At 37.7% G+C, this 21,804-nt stretch overlaps 4 protein-coding genes across 7 annotated transcripts; all 4 read left to right on the forward strand.

The window, feature by feature from the left end:
- The first annotated feature begins 2,170 nt into the window (after positions 1-2,170).
- On the forward strand, positions 2,171-3,852 carry Rpn3 (regulatory particle non-ATPase 3). Its single transcript, XM_028317014.1, has one exon. The coding sequence runs from the start codon at positions 2,267-2,269 to the stop codon at positions 3,752-3,754; it is 1,488 nt and encodes a 495-aa protein (XP_028172815.1). The 5' UTR covers positions 2,171-2,266; the 3' UTR covers positions 3,755-3,852.
- Positions 3,853-4,654: 802 nt separating this feature from the next.
- Positions 4,655-6,360, forward strand: Dnaaf6 (dynein axonemal assembly factor 6). The gene is made up of 3 exons (XM_028317026.1): positions 4,655-4,963; positions 5,156-5,361; positions 5,769-6,360. The coding sequence occupies exons 1-3, from the start codon at positions 4,867-4,869 to the stop codon at positions 6,024-6,026; spliced, it is 561 nt and encodes a 186-aa protein (XP_028172827.1). The 5' UTR covers positions 4,655-4,866; the 3' UTR covers positions 6,027-6,360.
- A 1,987-nt stretch (positions 6,361-8,347) lies between these two features.
- Positions 8,348-14,393, forward strand: LOC114361832 (serotriflin). 4 transcript variants are annotated; one of them, XM_028317029.1, is made up of 7 exons: positions 8,348-8,532; positions 8,931-9,102; positions 9,494-9,627; positions 11,215-11,360; positions 12,808-12,842; positions 13,217-13,376; positions 14,144-14,393. In XM_028317029.1, the coding sequence occupies exons 2-7, from the start codon at positions 9,018-9,020 to the stop codon at positions 14,373-14,375; spliced, it is 792 nt and encodes a 263-aa protein (XP_028172830.1). In that variant the 5' UTR covers positions 8,348-8,532; positions 8,931-9,017; the 3' UTR covers positions 14,376-14,393. The 4 variants fall into 4 exon arrangements, with proteins under 4 accessions (XP_028172830.1, XP_028172831.1, XP_028172832.1 ...); XM_028317031.1 differs by having other exon boundaries at positions 8,382-8,532; positions 8,939-9,102; XM_028317032.1 differs by having other exon boundaries at positions 8,382-8,532; positions 8,951-9,102.
- An 85-nt stretch (positions 14,394-14,478) lies between these two features.
- LOC114361828 (PH domain leucine-rich repeat-containing protein phosphatase 1-like) lies at positions 14,479-20,812 on the forward strand. Its single transcript, XM_028317025.1, has 6 exons — positions 14,479-15,222; positions 16,218-16,809; positions 16,913-17,106; positions 20,045-20,286; positions 20,347-20,547; positions 20,608-20,812. Exons 2-6 carry the CDS (start codon positions 16,284-16,286, stop codon positions 20,810-20,812), a joined length of 1,368 nt encoding a protein of 455 aa, XP_028172826.1. The 5' UTR covers positions 14,479-15,222; positions 16,218-16,283.
- Positions 20,813-21,804: the final 992 nt, after the last annotated feature.

Here is a 21,804-nt window from a genome sequence, read left to right on the forward strand (position 1 = left end):
TTATTTCAAAGTAGAACATTATGTCGTTTAACGTTTGTTTCGATCAATGTTATTGGATTGGATTCCAATGTTTGGACAAGCTATCCATGAGGGCATAAAATTTATCGACATTTTTGAGCTCAATGTTATTTGTTTACAACATCACTACTCCACCATAAAGAAAAANACTAAAAGGTCTTACATACATAAAACACCTTTTATTCAAAACTACGACGTATTACAACGGAATGGAACTTAATATTCCTTGTTCTGTTGCTGCACATTGGCACAAATTTTGACAATAGTATTTTACTATGGTTTTCATAGACGACAGTGACGATCGCGTTGCTAAACATGTGTTTCATACACTGAGCTTCAAATTTGAGCTCACAATTTTAAACTAAACAATCTAAAACGATATCTCCACTCGATCTCATTTTTAATCTAAATATTTATTATTTTCATACTTTGTCCCTTGTTTCTTCTGCTCCCCTAGACTAGTGGCATTTTTTTTTATCCACAGCGAGGAAGCTCTTGGCCTGTATCTCACCTGATGGTAAGTAATGATCAGGCCGAAGGTGGAAGCGAACTTCACCTGGAATCCTCAACCACGGAGGAACTGGCTATCTTACCTCTAACTGCCGGAACACAACAATGCTGTTAACATTGTTGTTATGGCGACAGACTTAAGTAAGATGGTGGTAGCTAGCCAGGCGGACTTAGAACAAGCCCTACCACCAACCAAACCGAACAGAAAAATCTGCCCCCACTGGGAATCGAACCCGGGACCTCTGCGTCTGAAGCAGGTGGTCTTACCACTAGACCAAAGAGGCGGTTAAATGTTAAATATGACAGTTGTAATGTCGAAAGATGGTCGAAAGGCCCTTTTTTTGGTTTTGATTCGATCAAAGTGCCACTTGTTTAGACCTACTGTACCGCCCCCCTTACAAGTTGCACTAATTGATTGAATCGAAAATCGAATCAATCCGTCATAACTCCATACTAAAAAAGGCCTTTCGACCACTTATCGACTGGTTTGAGATTGTAATGTGCACTTTGTTTAGCTCTACTAGACCCACCGATTTTAACACCTCACTGCTTCGGCGTTTCAAGAAAAACTTTGGGGATGTCCGAAGTTCGAAGCGCGTATCCACACATTCGTGCAACCTCGCGAGGAACACGTCATTATCCCATTCTTCCATATTATACCGCGCAATGGATAGCACAGATGAGAGGATGAGAGAGAGTATGATAGATAGGCAATAATGATGTGGGAATCAAGGATGTGCAAGTGGCGACGCGGTTGTCATTGCACTGCAAATGTGCTGTGCTCTCTCATTCATTATAACGAAGTTTGAATTCCTATACAATAGATGAATATCTCGACGTGAACTCAAGTTAACTTCGGAGCACTTATGTTATGGCACAAGTACACTATGCGGGAAATTGGCCAAGACATAGTAGTGTGAACACCGTCTCGGTTACTTTCTCCTTCCCCTTCATACTTCGTTCAAGCCCTTTGACATAGGCGCAAAAAAATTCGAATGTCAGGCTCAGAATACGGAACAATTCTGTATTCTGAGATGTCAGGCAAGGCGAAGCGAGGTTGCACGAAGTGAAGTGAAGTGCGACTCCACACTATCTACCTACTTCGGGCGAGTAGTCCCGCTGAAACATATTTGTTTTATATACCCCCATTTATTCTTTGCACGCAGCATACACACGGTATAGATTATTCCAGCTTCCCTTGAAAAGTGGCAAAACGTGACAGTAGTAATTTCAAAATCCCATCGCTTCGTGTCGTCTTCGCTGGATTTCGAAATTACAACTGTCACGTAAAGTCACGTTTTGCCTCTTGTCTATGGAGGTAGGACAACCCTATGTGTAAATGTGTATGAACCTTTATTATCTTAAGTTGTGAGAACATTATAATCAGGGAATTCCCTAGGAGGAAAAATAATCATAAAGATAATAGATTATTTCAAAGTAGAACATTATGCCGTTTAACGTTTGTTTCGATCAATGACCATTGCTATTGGATTGGATTCCAATGTTTGAACAAGCTATCCATGAGGCCATAAAATTTTTCGACATTTTCGAGCTCAACATTATTTGTTTACAACATCACTACTCCACCATAAAGAAAAACCATAGACAAAATAATTATCCACAGACAAACTTGACTGACGTTACTCGGCATATTTTTGACAGTAGGATGACAATTGAATTTTAGTGATTCGGGTTGTTTTGTCTCGAAAATAAAAATTTTGAGAAATTGTCGACGAAAATGGCCCCCGTGGAGCAAGATGTTGAAATGAAAAGCGTGGAGAGTCCTGCAGCAGCAAGTGATGTTGAAATGAGCGAAGTCAAGAAAGATGCTGATGTGCTCAGTGTTCAGGATTTGAGAGAACATGTAAGACAAATTGACAAAGCCGTAACATCGAAGGAGCCCAGATTTGCGATGAGAGTTCTTCGTTCTCTTCCGAGCACAAGAAGGAAGTTGAATGGAAATGTTTTGCGGGCAATTATCAGTCAACTATATCCATCAAGTTCTGACAAGGAAACCCTACTCGCCTTTGTTGAAAGCCCTGCTGCAGGTGCGGTAGAAATCGAACCACCTCGCTCCAGAAGTGCGCCCAAAACACCTGCGCCTGAAGTGGATGTATACATCCATCTTTTAGTGTTGCTACGTTTGCTGGATACAAACAAGCTAGAAGAAGCTACTGAATGCTCACAGCAATTGATGAGCAAAGTGACAGCTCAAAATCGCAGAACCCTCGACTTGATCGCCGCCAAGTGCTATTTCTATCATTCTCGTGTTTTTGAACTTACCAATAAATTGGATTTGATCAGAGGGCTGCTGCATGCCCGTCTACGTACATCTACCTTGAGAAACGATTATGAAGGACAAGCTGTGCTTATAAATTGCTTACTAAGAAATTATTTACATTACTCCTTGTACGATCAAGCCGATAAGCTAGTAAGCAAGTCTGTATTCCCGGAAAATGCCAGTAACAATGAGTGGGCAAGATTTTTGTATTACTTGGGCAGAATTAAGGCAGCGCGTCTAGAGTACAGTGATGCTCATAAACATTTAGTGCAAGCCCTACGGAAGGCCCCTCAAACTGCAGCTGTTGGTTTCCGTCAGACAGTTCAGAAACTGGCCATTGTTGTGGAACTTTTGTTGGGTGATATTCCTGAGCGTGCTATTTTCCGACAAGCACCACTCAGAAAGGCATTGGCCCCCTATTTCCAGCTTACTCAAGCTGTGAGACTTGGTAATCTTCAAAGATTTGGTGAAGTCCTGGAGAACTATGGCCCACAGTTCCGTGTTGACCATACCTTTACTCTGATTCTACGTCTCAGACAGAATGTCATCAAGACTGCAATCCGCTCAATTGGTTTGTCCTACTCAAGAATATCACCGAAAGATATTGCAAGGAAACTTGGTCTGGATTCTGCGGAGGATGCTGAGTTCATTGTTGCTAAGGCAATTAGAGATGGTGTTATTGAGGCTACTCTTGACCCAGAAAAGGGATATATGAGCAACAAGGAGAGCTCTGATATTTATTGCACAAGGGAACCTCAGCTGGCTTTCCATCAGCGCATATCATTTTGCTTGGATTTACATAACCAGAGTGTGAAGGCTATGAGATACCCTCCCAAGTCTTATGGCAAGGAATTGGAAAGTGCTGAAGAACGCAGGGAGAGAGAACAGCAAGACCTAGAGCTTGCTAAGGAAATGGCTGAAGAAGATGATGATGGTTTCCCTTGAATCATATTTAGTCTGTAACTGAAATCCTTTAGTGCATACTTACATTGTTTGTCAATCTAATTCTGAATATGCAAATATACTTTTGTGCTACTAATTAATTCTAATTTTTTTATTTTAATTTACTTTACTGTATTAATTATACCTACTGTAAACAAAACACCTACTGGTCAAATTAGAATTTAAGTTAGATTGGATTGATTAATTAATATTAAAGGACTCAGTGTTAAGGTTGCAGCCAAACCAAGTAATTTTAGAACTTATCAGCTTTACCTAGGCCAAATTAGTCAGTTTTGTATGGGCTAAAATTTATCCCAATTCCCATGTATAGCATAATCAGTTAACTGTAACCATATTTGACATGTAAGGAAAAACTGGCTTGGACCACAGAATAAGTAATAGTCTTGGACTCAAGTTAAAACATAGTCTCAAGTTAAAACTAGTATGTTTAGAATTGAGTTAGGCTGGTATCCAAACTTGAACCAAATTGTAATGTGACATGGTATTTTTTCATTATTTGCAAGTCATCAGGTTATGTGACAGCAGGGTCCCAATGATAGACTGAACAGCAGTGCTGTACCTATCACTTTCGTATTGAATTGAAAGTTGGTACTTTTATATTCACTATTCTACTGTTGCTGTTGCTCATCTCTGCTCTCACTATATTTTATGATTATAATGAATTATGATATTTTTTATAAGCCAGAGAGTAAATAATTGTACTTAGACTTTAATTCCGCCGATTTAATAAAAATAATTATTTTGTGTAGTCTGGTCTGGAATCTGGAATTGAACCTACAACAGTACAACCCATTGCGTNTGAGTACCATTGAGTTATAATGTACTACCTGAGTACAACCCATTGCGTTCATGGCGTCTAATCGCTATCGCGCTTCGGTTCAAAAAGAGTAAGCGACTGCGGTAAGCCGTAACTATAGCAACATGTTACCATGTACGAATATAATGTCATATTGATCAATCAAACAGTCAAAACAATCCCGTAGTAGACTCCCGCTATTGTATTGATATCAGCAATACTTGAAACGAAGTAGAGTCGATACTCAAGTAAAATACATAGGTATACCTATTGCATTTCCTAAACCCTACCAACCAAAATGGCAGACTTCTCACCAGCTGCTATGGAAAAGTTGGCAGAATTACTGCGACCACCAGAACCCGAGGTACTTCAAGGGAATGACCTAAATACTACAGGTAAAAGAACGCTCGATATCTTAAGGATGTCTGGAAGAGATCGCTTTATACGATAGGACCGCCTAAATTAGCTGTCTAGTTTCTGCATTCTTTTCTTGTTTGGTTTGATGTTGAAGTGTATGTTTTCTATCTAAAACTTAACAAATATCCTGCTGTAACGATTATGATACATTACGTTTCTTTCCTCAACAGACTACGAGATAACTTCCAACAGAGGAAAGCTACCGCCCGCTGATGTAGCCAAAAACACACCAAAAAACATTGAAGAGTTCGAATTACAGCAGGAGAAGGAGGCGGAGGAGTTGAGTTTCGTCGGAGGAGGAGTGACTGACCGAAAGACGCCTGAATATAAAATGAATTATCAACAAGCCGTCAGCGCAGAGGATGTCTTTCTTCAGGTAGGCTTTACCTTTCCAATTTATTAGTAACTTATGTAAGTAGTCGTAGACTTTGCTTAAGCCTTAATTATAGGTAGGTACCTAGGTACTTATACCCTAAGACGATTACGTTGGTGACGACGATCTTTTCTTGTTAGTCGCTTTTTGTAGAGCGTCAAACTGTTAAACTACGAACCACCATCGTGATTGACCACATGATTGTGTTATTTTACTTTTATTGATGCCTAAGTACCCACTCTATCTGAATGAGTAGGTAGGTACATAAACTTTGAACATCTCAGACGAAGTCCTACCTACTACTCCTTACAGAGTATTCCTGATTGAAACCAAACCATGAGGGTATCGAGATTTTTACATAGGTAAAAGCAGGCAAGAATTTTACTGACGTCTATTTCTTCATTTTGCAGATAGGCCCAAAGACCCCTTCGTCAGCCAGTTGCGAAAACCTTATAGTGCGGATCAAAATGCCGGGCGATAAGAAAGAAAACGTGGACCTAGCGGTGGACACCACCAGCGTTACGGTGACGTCATCTCAGTACTACCTCAAGCTGCCCCTCCCTCACGAGATAAACCCAGACACGTCCAATGCTTCCTGGGACTCGTCTCAAGATACCTTGGTGTTGACCTTGAAACTGGACAGGGAGTTTGACTTTATTAATTTTTAACCGACTTCAAAAAAGGAGGAGGTTATTAAAACTACTTATTTAGGGAAAAAAAGATTGTAATAGCCAAATCTACATACGGTTCAAGATCGCGTATCCAAGGTAGGATGAGTTCACATTATGTTCGATATCTACGGATCTGAAGCTTGTTATCTGTTATTATCTCTTTTACGACTCAATGCTGAAGCTTTGTGTTTCAGTTTTATTATTCGTTTTGAAACCAATTAAGTACTAATTAATACGTTATAATATCTAATGATTTATGTATGTGACATTATTTAGTTAATTAGTAGATAGAATCTATTGTATACTTACCTTACCTAGTTATTCAATAAAAAATTAAAGCTACTTACTTTGAGTTATTCTGTAGTTAATGTTTTCTTCAGTTCAAATTGTTCATGTTTGATTAAAAATCGATTAAGCTTCAATTGTATAGGTCAGTTGTAATTACGTAACAGGCAAAGCGCCAAGGCGCCAATTTGCTGGGAAGACGATACTGTACTCTACATTAGTCAGTCAGTGTCAATTGACCATCTCTGAATATGAGATTCATGTTTTGAATTGAAATAGGCCGTCGCTATTTAATGCATTTGACATTCGCAATATTAAGTAGTTTGTGACGATAATGATCTAATGTATCTCCTAGAAGCCCATTTGTACCTATTACCATTATTACCTAGTCGGGGAGATTGTTTAATGACATTTAAGTAGTTGGTAGAGAGACCCAACTACCTAACCTATTTTAAATTAACAGATGGAGCTTGGCAATTGACGCCTAGCTTTGCTTTCTTCTAAAAAAGAACTTACTTATCAGGCAACAAAATGGTAGAGACACAGATTCATCTGATAAAAGTGAAAATGTTATGTTGAATTCTCAAAATTATTGTATTTAAGCTAACGGAGCTCGTTCTCAATTATTCAATAGGTCTAATCTTAACGGTATTTAAAACGGGAAAATGATTAAAATGTAATACATAAGGTTAAAAGTAATCTACTGATCTTTTAAAATGTGTCGCTACAATGTAGTTCGGCTACATAAGTAGGTAGGTAGGTAAACACTTAGAGTAGGCGCACACCGTTGATTTTTCGTCGGCCGATAGTTTAGTCGGGCAGTTGATCAGTATGGGCATTTATGAGAGTGCGCACACTACGCCGATTCGATTTGGCCGATTCTTCATACAAATTAAAATCGGGCACAACTATCGGCCAACTAAAAATCAACGGTGTGCGCCTACTCTTATGTATTGTATAGGTACATAACTAAAGTATTTTGTATCGTTTATTTTTAAAGTGTTTTGTAGACCATATTAAGCATTTTTTGTCCCTAATAGTAATCGCTCGATATTTACAATCTTTATGTCACTTTCCTTTTAAGAGGAGGCTGTTCATCAATTTAAAGGTCACTTATAATTATTATGGCCTCAAGATTTTTTCTCCGTCATTAGTATTCCGTAGGTATTTAAATGTAACTAAGTACCGGTTTTTTGATGATTCTAAATAGGTTTAACAGGACAAGTTTACATCCGGACAGACCAATTTTTATATCCACACGTGTACCTAATAGATGTCCAAAGCCCTAAGTGGATTTGTTTTAGCCACAGATATGGAGTTTTACCAATCAACAGTTCGTGATCAATCAAATTTAATATTAAGTACTAGCACAGAATAATAATAAGTACTACGGTACTAGGTTGAATCATTTCAGGCGCCAAAAAATCAGCTCATTACGGTTTGAGTTGTGATCTCATGAAAAAGAACTGTAAACCGAAGAACTGGCTGAAAAGAAAGCAATTAAGGACTGGCTGGAAAAGTAAGAAATTTTATTTTTCAGAAAATAAAAAATAAAATGCCATAGAGAAAAAAAGAAAATTATGGCGGGAAGAGGTGAAAAGTTATAAAAAAAGCGTCGTCCGTTAAAAGTTTTATTTGTACGCATTACGCAGTGAGTGAATATAAAATGCGGCAATTAAAATTATTTTAGAGTAATTAAGAAATACCTTCGTCAAGTAAGCATTGTTTTTAGTAATGACTTTTTGCCGCAGAACGGTTTACGAGAAGTTTGAAAGAAAAACACGGTAGGTAAGTAATTATCTCATTACGATATCATGTTTCTAAGTTTCTAACCACAAGTAAGTAGTAGCCATTTACAGAGGGTAAAATGTGGCGTGAAAAAGTTGCAATTTATACACCGTGTTACTTTGCATTCTTGCCATATTCACAGTAGTCCAGTCATTTAAGCNTAAGGTAAGGTACTCTTAAGTACGTTCTTCGCGTAGTTCTTCTTCGCGAGATTTTTTGTTTACGTTAAGTAAATTAATATCAAGGATCATTTGGCAGCCGGAGCATTGGTCCGGTCGTGTAGTCCAAATCAGACGGTCGCGGGACGCAGAACTGGCGCTACTTAAATTACAAACACGCACAGTCTGGTTCAATGGTTAAAGCTACATTGTGAGATCGAGATGTCGAGTTAACTGTTCTGAATTTTAATGATTTTACAAAAGTGCTGAAGGTAAGTTTATTGCTACTTTTTAAATTTTCTTTGAAAAAGTTTAAGTAAGATGTTATAAATCTACCTCGCTACTTACAATAAAATATGATTAGTTAAATAAGTTTAAAATGCAGCTACCAATGAGCTACATTTTAATAAAATAGCCAATAATAATTTAGACACGCTATGGTAAATAAATTCATATTTCTACCTAAAAACTTCCCGCTTGAAATTACAATAGAAGACCAACGAATCGTTATTTTATGGACTTTGATTCCGCAAGGTGAGTCTTGATTGATGAATTCATTCCCCATTTAATTTTATACTAACGGCCTTTCAAATCCACGGCTGTCAATCATTTTATCGTGCCATTATGCGAAAAATTTAGTTTTAAACCTTAATCTAATTTACACTTACAGAAATATAGGTATTTATTTAGATTCGGTGTATAGTAAATCGGAAATATACTGCGCAGTCAACATTTCGACTGTAAAAAGTGATTGATTATGTCGTGTGCTACGTGGTTCTTCATTGTCCTAGTATTCCATGTGATGGTAGTACTGCAGAGTTCACGAACATGGGATAATATACGTGAGTAGCTTAATTAACTTATCGTGACTCGACTAATGCTTAATACTCGTTTGCTATAATTTCGGATTCAATCTTAGATTTTGCACTTTTAAATTATAGTTTTCTTAAATACAATGTACCTACTTGAACTTAAATAAATAGGTAGTTACTTGCTCCGCATAGAGCGCAGTGTATTCTTAAACATTTAGAAAAAAAAAGAAGTGTTCAAACTTTTATCACATCAATTTTATTATTTATCGAGTCTCTTTACTGACAAACGGCCATGACTTAAATGCTCGTATTCATGACACTCATTTAATTTTGTCCCCAGCGGGATTCAAACCCGCCATCATTAGTTGTATTTTAAAAATTAAAAGATCACGACGCTAAAGTGAATTAATTACTCTTTCAGAGCTTTTTCCAGCAAGTAAAATTCCTGATAACGCTTTAAATCCGAAACGGTCCATAGTCCGAAGAAAAATCGTGCTCTACCATAACTTCTTGCGAACCAAAGTCCAGCCTCCTGCAGCAAACATGTTGATGATGGTAAGAAACAAACTACACTCGACACCGAATAAATCGCACCTCCCGCGACAAGCACTTTCAAACGTATGCATCCCCACTTCCCACCAATAATGGCACCATTTAAAATCCTAGTTCTAAACTTCATTTCATTAATGGAAAGGTTTTTACTTACCCCAAAAATGTGTATTTAGAAGAAAGGACGCTTGAGCAAACTTTTATGGCTATAAAACTGTTAAGTTAAAATTAATCGCTATCCATCTGTTAAAGAGGACACGTGAGATCATTATTTTGTTTAATACCATTGGTCTAATTGATCCCAAAGGTGAGCCCCAAGTGAGGTCTTTTTTCAAGTCGCATAATTATGGTAGGTATACACCAATATCGTTGGGGCACCATGATTGTGTCAGAAGAAAATCTTTAAAGTTCACGTCGCGGAAGGTGCGATTTATTTGATGTTGAGTGTACCTATTTTTGTATCTTTATCATATTTCAGAAACATTCAGAAACGACGAGACTCCTTAGGAAAACAAGTCCAATGACTCTACTTATTTTATTGAGCGATAAAATTTATTTTATCGCTCAATAAAATAATATTTCAATAATTCAGTTTGTATAAAAGTAGTTGCCTATGATTTAATGATTTGGTTAAACATTGGCCAACATGTTGCAAGTTAATTTTACTACTTATTGTCGACATGTACAATATTAACTTTCTAGTTAATTAGTAACGGGTAAACCGCATGCTTTTCTTGGGCAAGCCGAATCAATTGGGCAGGGCAGGGTAAATAGTTATGTGCAAAAGTAACTTAATATTCCATTAAAAATGGCTGGCTTGATTGAAAGCGGTACACAGACGTGATAAAAATCAATAATAATACAAATAGAGTCTCGAATACGGAAATAATACAATTATCGATACGGGTCTATTATACGGGATAGCTGAAACAGCGGGGATAGAAATAGTTCTATCCCCGCTGTTTCAGCTGTGCTGTGAGATAAATCAGTAATTTGCTCTATCTTGAATATTAGAAAAATGAAATTGGGAACTTGTAAGAGTAATTAAACTTAATTTAATTAAACCTTATCATAAATAATTTTCTGATCCTGATTAAGCAGTAAAAAGGTCGCGTGTATAAAGTGCAGATTTAAGTATAAAAATCTGAACATTAATTTTCAACCGTAAACATTAATTAACTCCACGTTTTTCATTTTTTTATTTAGTTTTTAATTTACTTGATTATTTTAATTAAAAAAACTAAATAAAAACGCTTAATTAATTTTAACATCTTTGTTAATGCTAACCGAATGCTAGATAGGCTTCAAATAAGTTACGTTGACGCGGAGCTTTTCCAGCTCAGGGTTTTTTCAAATCTTTGATAGACGACCATAAAGATGCTAGGTAGGTATGTAATGTTCGAAATTCTATACGAATCTCAAGGTGTCTTTCTACCAGACGACTAGGTAACTATTTGAATTTGATTTTTATAAATCCTATCAGTATTCAACAGGCGTATGCGACAACTTGGTTAGAAGGCATTAACAAGCTTTTTACTTAATCGCAGAATAACTTAGTAAAAATTTATTTCTTAAGTTATTTTCATTTTGCAGTCATGGCACCCATTGGCCGCGAAGCAAGCGCAACAATATGCGGACAGATGCGTGTTTCTGAAACACAACGACGCCAGAGAGAACACTATCCCGCAACTTGGCAGTTGTGGACAAAATTTGTTCGTGTCTAGCCAAAAAACTCCTTGGTAAGATATTTTTAATAAGTTTTTGCGTATACTATTCATAAATTCATTTGAGTCAAACACGTAAATAAATTGATTCGCGTTCCGTTTGAAGAATGCTCAAACCTTATGTAGGTCAATCCGTTTTAAAGTTGAAAGTTGCTCTACATAAGGCTCTACATAAACCCAACCTGCCCCCCGGTTGTTAATGACTTTGGTCACAGATTATCCAATAGCTACGGTTTTGTGACAGTATATTTAAATAATAGATTAGCTAAGTAAATTTTAATATCGCGTAATACGGTGATTGACAAAAGAAACATCCTTAGTATTGTAAAAACACAATGTTTACATCTGTGATGGAGTTGAACCTAACTGTTCATCGTGTATCAGCTATATTTTTTTGCTTCAATCAATAAAACATAAAGGAACAATAAAAATTCAATGAAGAGTCAATATGAGCCAAGGTTCAGTTAAGTCCATAAATCTAAAGATAAATTATATTATCCGGCCTGTTTCTCTGTTTTTTGTCAGGTTTGACTCGATTTCCTGTGTAGTACGAACTCGTCACGATGTTTCGATTTTAAAAATACAGTGCTTAAATTCGTGATAAAGTAATTACAGATTTCACAGGTTATAAAAGTGAATAGAATAAAAGGTAGTTTTTTTCCCTATAGATCAACTTTATCAATATGACTCGAGTTTAATTGAAGGCATTAATGTGTCCAAGTTGAAAAGAAAATTAACGGACTTGATCAAGCGTGAGATAGACATCGTATGTAAATAAAGGCTGTTATTATGTCGCAATTCAATCCCGATAGCAATATAATAAGCCAAGTTAACGTGACCTTAAAGCTCTAAACGTAATAATAGTAACAATTATTGTGCTTGTTTGAAAAACAAAATAATGAAACGTGATCAACGTATTACACAATTAACCGTATGAAAAAATCCTTTGTTATGTTATGATGCAGTAAAGTTTATACAAATGTAAAAATAATTAACAAGGATAATGCATGGTTGATGATACGATGTCGTGTCAATCTAAAGGCACACCAAGCTTAAACGCTACGAACTTGACAATTAGTAGGTATTTTATCCTATGACAGATGAAGTTACTTCTGATGTTCTTCTGAGATGTAAACAAATGCCCTTGCATTTGTTTAATTTATTGCCTCTGCCTGCTAAGAAATATTTAGGTACTCTATCACTAACTAACGTGAAACACCTACTTTACCTAAGAGGGGACATGTAAGTTCCTCTCTAGTAATAATATAATGACTGATGACGAATGTTATTTTGTATTGCTGTGCCCAACCGGGTGTGCATTTGTATGTTAGTACCTAGTACCTAACAATATACAGTGTATTCATTATGTGCAATAAATAAATAAATAATTATTAGTCTGACAGAAATACGAAAGAATTTTAAAATGCTGCGTATTTTTTTCAATTCTGTCTTTAATTTTTAGGTTCTTCGCTCTCAAGAGCTGGTTCCTCGAATACCAGAACTTCNCATTCAAAGATTCTTGACAATAGTAGGTATTTTGTCCTATGACAGATGAAGTTACTTCTGTTGTTCTTCTGAGATGTAAACAAATGCCCTTGCATTTGTTTAATTTAAATATCTACTTTAGACACTAACTAACGCGAAACGTAAACTAGGTGTGAGGGGACATGACCTAAGTTCCTCTCTAGATAGGATCATTCGTCATCAGTCATATGTACGAGTACTTCGTACATATGACTGATGACGAATGATCCTGTATCATTATTAGTCTGACAGAGATACTTACGGAAGAATTTTAAAATGCTGCGTTTTTACAAATCTGTTTTACATTTTTAGGTTCTTCGCCCTCAAGAGCTGGTTTCTCGAATATCAGAACTTCACGTATGGGTTGCCAATACGCGACCTGAAGGCTGTAGGGCACTACACACAGATGGTGTGGGCCACAAGCCATAAACTGGGCTGCGGCATAGCGCATTGTGCAGGGGGACCATGGGGACAGTTTTACAACTACGTTTGTCACTATTGTCCACAGTGAGTATATTTTTCTTTTTAAACTTATAAAATCACGTTGTGTTCAAATCAAGTTCCGAAGTTGCCAATATTCGTTTACCATCTCGTATATTTACTGTTTCAGTTAGTTAACAATTAAATCAGTTTTATGATTAAACAAAGCTTTCACTTTTTGAAACTTTGGTCAACTATTCAAGATTTTATCTATCACTTCGTAGCAAATGACAAAATTTTGCACCTTTTTGCTTACAATGTACATTGTACACCTTTGTATCTTTCTTTTTATTTTAAAAATTGTGTAACTAATGCGTTACTAAGATCGACCTATGTAGCGCCTAGTTTGAAGCTACAAGCAGATGTGGTTGAAATCATCAATGCAACTACTATTTCCCACGTGCCAACGTTAAAAATTTCACGCACCATTGTCAAGTCAAATAAAATAAATTATCACGTAACTTGATCATTTAATTTGCATAAATTAGTTAATTCAGTTATCTAATTTTGACCTACTAAAATATAAATTATGTGCGTTAATACGCACTTAGTTTAGTTTTTACTTCTCTAGCTAGGGAAATGAACATCAAAAGATTTTTCTTTCGTTTAGATCTTACATTACCTAATACATAGGCTAGTTTTACTTTTTGATCAATGATCAATGACTCGATTGAGTTGTATATAATAGATGTCTACTTGTGTCTAATAAGATTTATTTATGGCCAATTTGAATCGGAGACATTCGATTTTTTCAACTCTTTGACGTCAACGTTATCAGTTCATATATTTTTCAGTGGCAACATTATACCCACTCCCGAGTTCCCGTACAAAGCAGGTATGCCATGCCAGGACTGCCCACAAAGCTGCGTAGCTGACAAACTCTGCACCAACCCATGTTTCCACCGTGACTTTTACTCCAACTGCGAGGAACTGGTCGGGCTAGCTGACGTATGCCCTCAAGGATTCTGCAACGCGACTTGTCTGTGCGGAAATAACAGGATACATAAGAATTACCCTTGGAAATAAATTGATTAAAAATGATCATCGTTTTGTTTAACTTTCTCTAAATTGAAAAAAAAAGTAAGTAAGTTGTTTAAAACGAGACATAGTGAAATCATGTTTTTAAAGAATTCATCTAAAATAGTTAATAATAATAATAACTAATTTATGAGCGACTCTATTTATGAGACATTTGATATTAATGAAAGTAATATTAACTTTCCCTATTAAAATATTTCAAATCTTATATGAATTATTAATATTGAAGACAAATTGCGTGGTTTAGCAGCATGTAAGCCCAGTTCTAATATGCACATAAATCAAAACCATCATAAAACAATAAAAATGTTTGATATGCAGTTAACTATGAGTATTAAGAAATAAAATGATGATTGAATCAATTCGTCTCTGTTAAACTTGTTAAACTTGTAGAGAGCGCTGAATCAGTATGGATTCCGTATATAGACTGTTTTTGTACGGCTGATCTGTGATCTAAGAACGCAGGGAATGCTAGGTATTCTGTACAGAAAAAGAACTATGTGTGTGGTGAGATGGTGAGATTAGCAGACAGATACTTCGCAAGTTGATAACGGAGATAAATAAATACTGAGACAGACAGATACGTGATAAGTTTAAGTTACTTATAAGGAATCCGAGCGAAAAATATCGCAGATTTTCCTTGAAATAATTCGCTCTACATTGGCGAAAAATGGAACGAAGAGTTGACTATGGCGTGTGCGTCGAGTGCGAGAACTTTCTTATGAGAGTCGCCCTGTGAAATCATGTTTTGGGAATCGTCATCTACTTAGCACATCCTTCCGTAAATAGGACAATAAAGCTACAGGTTTGCTACAACCAGCGTGGGACTTATGAGGTGAGCATTGTACAATCGACAGCACGTCAGTCTAGATACATTTTATTGCAAAGTCACACTTATTAGAACTACGTAAGATGCCACTGTGTTTAGTTGGATGTGCCGTCGTCTGTACTTTGTTTACGTCGTCGAGGGTGAACAGCACGGACGCGGCAGGTGAGTCAGCAGGTGGGGTGCTTGCTGGCGCGGAACCATGTCTGGTACTCCTTGCCCTATTTATGCGTGGGCTACCATTATTTCAAATGAAGTTAAAGTCAGTTATGTTGAATCACCTCTATTATTTTTTGTTTGTTTTTTTTTTCTAAATTTCTCCAAATGTGATTGAAAATCAAAGGGGTAGCCTAGATGTGCTAAAATGATAGCTGTGATAAAATAGAAATGAAGACTTTTGCAAAAATACATATCTAGTCCAGTCATTTAAGCTTAAATTAGGTAAGAATCTCGGAATTCGAGATACCCAGCTGTAAGCCTGTAAATACTTGTATATTGACACCCTAAATTAAAAGTTGTCTCAAAACCTACATATGGTAGGGTGTAAGCAACTATTAAATTTTAAGGTCAAAGGTCACAAAAATCGTTTTTTTGCGCTTTTTTTGGAAATATCTCATTTCCTATGGATTTTTTGCTATTTGTATTTAACTATTATCAATATTTTGTATTCTACAATATTGATATGTAGGTTTGAGACAACTTTTAGGGTGTCAATATACAAGTATTTACAGACTTACAGCTGGGTATCTCGAATTCCGAGGTGAACTTACTATAATGACTGGACTAATCTAGTTATGAACGTTAAGTTAATAGACATTTTATTTTATAATTTGCTTTATTCCTTTTGCAAAATGTATTCTTCACCAAAACGTGCATCCCGAAACGGATGTGTAAAATAACCTTACATGTCATTATCGGAGACAATTTGTATTCCACCGTGTTCCCGATTGACCGAGCAACATGTTTCCCACCCCCACCACTTTTCCGACCCAATTGTAATGCAGCGCGGGCGCGGGTCCGGCGCGCGGGCATTGCGGCGCCGGCCTCCGTCCCCGCGACCATCTGCCGCCATGGTCTGCGACGACGGCTTGCACGCCTCATCGCCCCACGCCCGCCGCAAATCGCTACGCCGGCTCTCATCCACGCGCGGTTTCAAACCGAGAAACCCAAACGAATACGGATGGATACGCGTTTTTGACGGCCTCCAACCCTTCGCTGTTGACGCTCCAAGCAAACTCGTCAAGGTCTCCCTCAACACCACCGTCGAAGAAGTCAATAAGAAACTGGGACTTGGAGAAGAACTGACCCTGTGGCTTCAGATCGGTGGAGAAAAATCGAGACGACTGGAACAAGATGAATATCCTCTAAGGATTCAGGAGCATTTCTTAGTGACTTACGGCTGGAGCTCCGAAGCTAGAAGACAGAGATTGGCAGTCGACCCTGAACTTCGGCATTCTCTGCAATGGTGTGCCGGCCCGGCCGATCGCTCCGGTGGTGTCTTGAGATCTGGGACCATTCACATTTTGAAAGGACACGTCTTCCCGCAATGGAAACCAAGGCCAGCCCATGTAATCGGTTCTCGATTACATTCTTATGGTATGTAGAGTTTTTATATTTTGGATAATGTAGAATCTCCATAAATAAATATATTTACATACAAATGAGATTTTGTGCTTACTTGGTATTCTAACAATTTCAGGCTCTTCGTGGGAGATGTTGGAGTTAAGCGGTGGAAGTATCGAGCTTTGCCCTCCGAAAGCTCAAAAACTTGTGCTGTGCGTGAAACCCCGTTGCCTAGGCAACAACACGCTTGGAGATGCTGCTCTGAATCACATATTCCTTGGATTCAACGCTGCTTGGGAAAGAAACATGTGGTTCTGCTGGTTGAAGGAGGTAAGGCCTTCTATTGTTATCTGTTGTTAGCATGTAGAGTGTAGAGAATGATTACGTAGAATGCATGTTATCACAAGAATATCATTGTACCGTTTTCAAAATGCTTAGATAATGCAATTGATCTAGTTTCTAGGGTACTAGTTTGTAGGTGCATCTGCGTTTGATCGTAGCGCTCCGCGGTATGTGCAAACTCTGCATATGATTGAGGATTTGATTCCGGAACACTTCTTAAACTAACGAACCGTAAACATAATAGCGACAAATTGATGGAAATCTGCTGAAGGTTTAAGCTTTGACATTTCAATGTGCAATTTTACGCCATTCAGATAGGGCTGTCTAACAGTGAAAAGTGAAACTTTAATCATATGAGAAATTGCTAAATATTTCGGTCACAAAGTCTATAGATTCATCGTTACTTTCATAAAAATTTCATTAGTTTAACAGCGATTTGGGGCAATCGTTATTATCTCACAGTTTATTGGTCCAACGCATAAAATAGCTCCAATTGATTTAGAAATTAAAATTCGTCTTTAGATTTTATCAGAATTTTTACAATCGCATCTTGATGTTTACACCTAGTCGAATCATTAGTACATTTCACACTGTAAAAGTGCATTAAATGAAGATTATTTTCTGCCGTTTCTAATCTACAATTAATGAGAAATAACTGACAGAAAAGTCTTCTAATAATTGTAAGAAGCATTGTTAATTACAAGCAATAATGTTCATTTTGGTTGCAATTGAGAAAGATACATTTATGATCTAATGTAGATGATTAAGGAGCTATTCTATTAGACTCTACCAAAAAACGATTATCGTATGAAAAAGTGTGTTAATTAGAAATTGTGCGCATCACCCTGAAGAAATGTCACGGTCGAGATGTCCAAGTGCGCGGGCGCCGTGGATAGCGGGGCGGAGACAGGCACTGCAGTCATCACTCGCATTAGTGAAAAGTCACTCGAATCGGCAGCACTCTTATAAACATGCAAAACGTTATTTTCAAAGCTGTAGAACACGAAAAATGTGAATAAATCAGAAAGCTAGCAAACAACTTCATCATCTACAATCGTGACTTCTACAGAGTCTATCAAGGACGTTTAGATAATGCCATTTGTGCAAGCCACGACACTTGTGACCGGAATATTGAAGACGCAGACAGGTCCCTGTGTTTGGGAATAATAACAATGCTGATCGCAGTTCGTCGGCCCCGTGGTTACGCACCGAAACAGCCAGCTTTCTTACCTTTGATATGTCACCTGATGTAAGAAATCCACAGTGACTAGTGCAGTGTCAGTGATGGTGGAAAGGAATACAGTGAACATGGATGATGAAGAAGCGGATAGTTTGGACGTGTTTAGTCAGGATGCAAGTGAAGATTTTTTGGATAGCTTGGAACCTAATGTGCTTTTGAAGGATAAATATAATATTGTGGTATGTTTCAGTGAATGTTTTTATGGTGATATCGTTACATTTTATTTCCTACTTTTTAAAGATCGTTAATGAAAAATACTATTGCTCAATTATTCAACCCCAGAAGAAAAGTCACACTATCACTCGACGATGTCTGGTACTATTTATTCTCCACACCATAAAGTATATTTACATTCAAACAACAAACCTGCAATAATATTACCATCCTTTGAGACCGGTGATTCGCTTGCGTTGTTTTTCAATGAAATAGGGGCATAAAATTTACCGTAGTCTCAGACAATCGCGTGCCACAGTCCAATCAGTAGGTTTAGTCAAAAAACCACAAAGATGTTTACAAAGATTACAAATCATATAACATTGCTATATTAAGTGTTAGAATTTTAGGGCACTAAAATTAGAATGATTTTATAGAGATTATTTTATCTTTTCTTTTCTTTTGCGGTACTCTCTCTCCCATTGCACTCTAGCTAGAGTGTTCATTTTATCTTTTATCTAAGTAATATATAGTATTTTCATTATTAATCTCGAACGCAAAATATAAATTCAATAAGTATCAACCTCTAATAAAGATATTACTTTTAATATTTTTTGGTCATAAGGTGTTTAATTCAGGTATCTTGTGGGACCAGAATAATAAACAAACCAAATTAATTTCCACCACCAAACTTTACAATGCGTAAATAGGTAGTGGTATCATGACATGTTTACGTTTAGATGCATACAATACGCTATTTAATTGCGTAACATTTGTAATGAGAACCATGAAAAGATTACGAGCATGTGCTATTGTCCCAGTAAATAGTGTAATACTTTTTTAAACTAACCACTCAACGTTTGTGAATGCATGGTATGAATAGGGAATCTCGTGCCCCAGATTATTTGCCGGGCTACTCACGGAATTTCATTATGTTGAGAGACGACGTAGATAGACTTTATTTTTTGACCTTAATTTTGAGCTCTTGAGTCTTGATACAGCCTCACTCTCCCTAAATGATGATGATGGTGATTTATAGACAGCCATGTAAAGAGGAGCAAGAAGGCTAAAAATGCAAGAGAATTCGAATCTTTCAAAATAATTATTTAACTTATCGCTTCACGCGTCAATTTAGATAGAGAATAGTTATCAATTATTTAACTACTTTTATCGATTATTATGTTCTTCGTAAAAAGGAGTGCACAAAGCATTTTCCTTTTCACCACAACATAATTGAATGAGCGACGTAATGAATGAATGATAATCATACCCTGTATGTTATGAACAAGCGCATATTATGAACGCACATGGCAATACGTGAATACACTTTCGATTGATGGAGAAGTGTGTGAAGTTTTATTTGTCCTTGACCTTTCTTAAAAGTTTCAAAAGGTACTTTTGTGATAAGCAGAAAAAAAGTTTTAAAATACAATATTAATTGGAACATAGGTAGGCACACTTTATTACAGCAAAGAGTAAATTAATTTAAAAACTTGAAGATGGAATATTGTTATATCGGCAATTTTCTTACAGGCAACCCAAAGCTCACAACCACCAAATGTACTGGACCTCAGCGGCGGTGGCGGCCGGGCCACCCTCGGCGCTGCGCTGGCGCAACACGCAGCAGGAGACTTTGCCATCAGGGTGCTGTCAATGCGCACCAACGCGCTTTCCTCGCTGCCGCCCCAGCTGTGGTCTATGCACGCACTGACGCATCTGGACATCAGTGACAATCGCATCACTGATCTGCCTGAAGAGATATGCCAGCTGACGCAGTGAGTACATTGACTTACTTTAAGAACTGCTTTCTGTGCACCAAATGTACTGGACCTCAGCGGCGTTGGTGGCCGGGCCACCCTCGGCGCTGCGCTGGCGCAACACGCAGCAGGAGACTTTGCCATCATGGTGCTGTCAATGCGCACCAACGCGCTCTCCTCGTTACCATCACAGCTGTGGTCCATGCACGCACTGATGCATCTGGACATCAGTGACAACCGCATCACTGATCTGCCTGAAGAGATATGCCAGCTGACGCAGTGAGTATATTGACTTACTTTAAGAACTGCTTTCTGTGCACCAAAAGTACTGGACCTTAGAGGCCATGGCGGCCGGGCCACCCTCAGCGCTGCGCTGGCGCAACATGCAGCAGGAGATTTTGCCATTAGGGTACTGTCAATGCGCACCAACGCACTCTCCTCGCTGCCGCCCCAGGTGTGGTCTATGCACACACTGACGCATCTGGACATCAGTGACAATCGCATCACTGATCTGCCTGAAGAAATATGCCAGCTGACGCAGTGAGTACATGGATTTACTTTAAGAACTGCTTTCTGTGCACCAAACGTACTGGACCTTAGAGGCGATGGCGGCCGGGCCACCCTCAGCGCTGCGCTGGCGCAACATGCAGCAGGATACTTTGCCATCAGGATGCTGTCAATGCGCACCAACGCGTTCTCCTCGTTACCGCCCCAGCTGTGGTCTATGCACGCACTGACAAGAGAATGTTTTTATTATGCGACATTTTTACCACCATATTCTCTACTATTCTCGTGTATCTTCCTTCTTTTTTTCAAGCAAGAGCTGAAAATCAGTGTTCTGCTCATTTTTAGAGCAGTGTCTACACTGAGCTCTCTGCTTTTTTGCATCGCTGCGGCACACTTACACCTNCTCCATACAAAAAAAAAGGAATTTGTCAATAACTTATTAAATAATAACTTTATCAAGAAACGTTACATAACATAAAATATTCCTTTTTGGTAAAGGAACACATTGGCATATTTATTTTTTCAAAATTCGGCGCTTGATTTTTGAGCGACGCTAAGTCTATGAAGCTCTAATATCAGCCCACCGTGGGTCGGCGTGCTTTATCTGTGGACACTGTCATGTGACCGGGTGGGCAGGACTAATCAGTCATCATAACTAATAAGTAGGCACTATTTTACCAATCGTTGCGTTATATTTATAGAAGTAATAAGATTATTACACATGCTGTTTAATTGCTATGTAGAGAGCTTGAGGCACCATAATAAACAGCCTAAACAAAGAAATTCAATAATTTTATTTTTATGGTGTTCTCTTCCCGTTTCCATAGGCTGGGTTCAACCATCCATCTTACTTTAACTTTAAGAAACGTCAAAAATCTATCAAACTCCATACAAAAAACGCCGGTTATCGATATAGTTTCGGTTAAAGTTGTAACTCAGACTTAGTTTTTTTTTTATTTCTGGAGTGATCTGAAATCTTTATAAATACCTTCTGTGTAAAGTTTGCAAGATATAGCTCTTACTTTGAAG

The sequence above is a fragment of the Ostrinia furnacalis genome, unplaced genomic scaffold (assembly GCF_004193835.3).
Source record: "Ostrinia furnacalis isolate ACB-3 unplaced genomic scaffold, ASM419383v2 OfSCF6002, whole genome shotgun sequence".
In the NCBI taxonomy this organism is placed as follows: domain Eukaryota; kingdom Metazoa; phylum Arthropoda; class Insecta; order Lepidoptera; family Crambidae; genus Ostrinia; species Ostrinia furnacalis.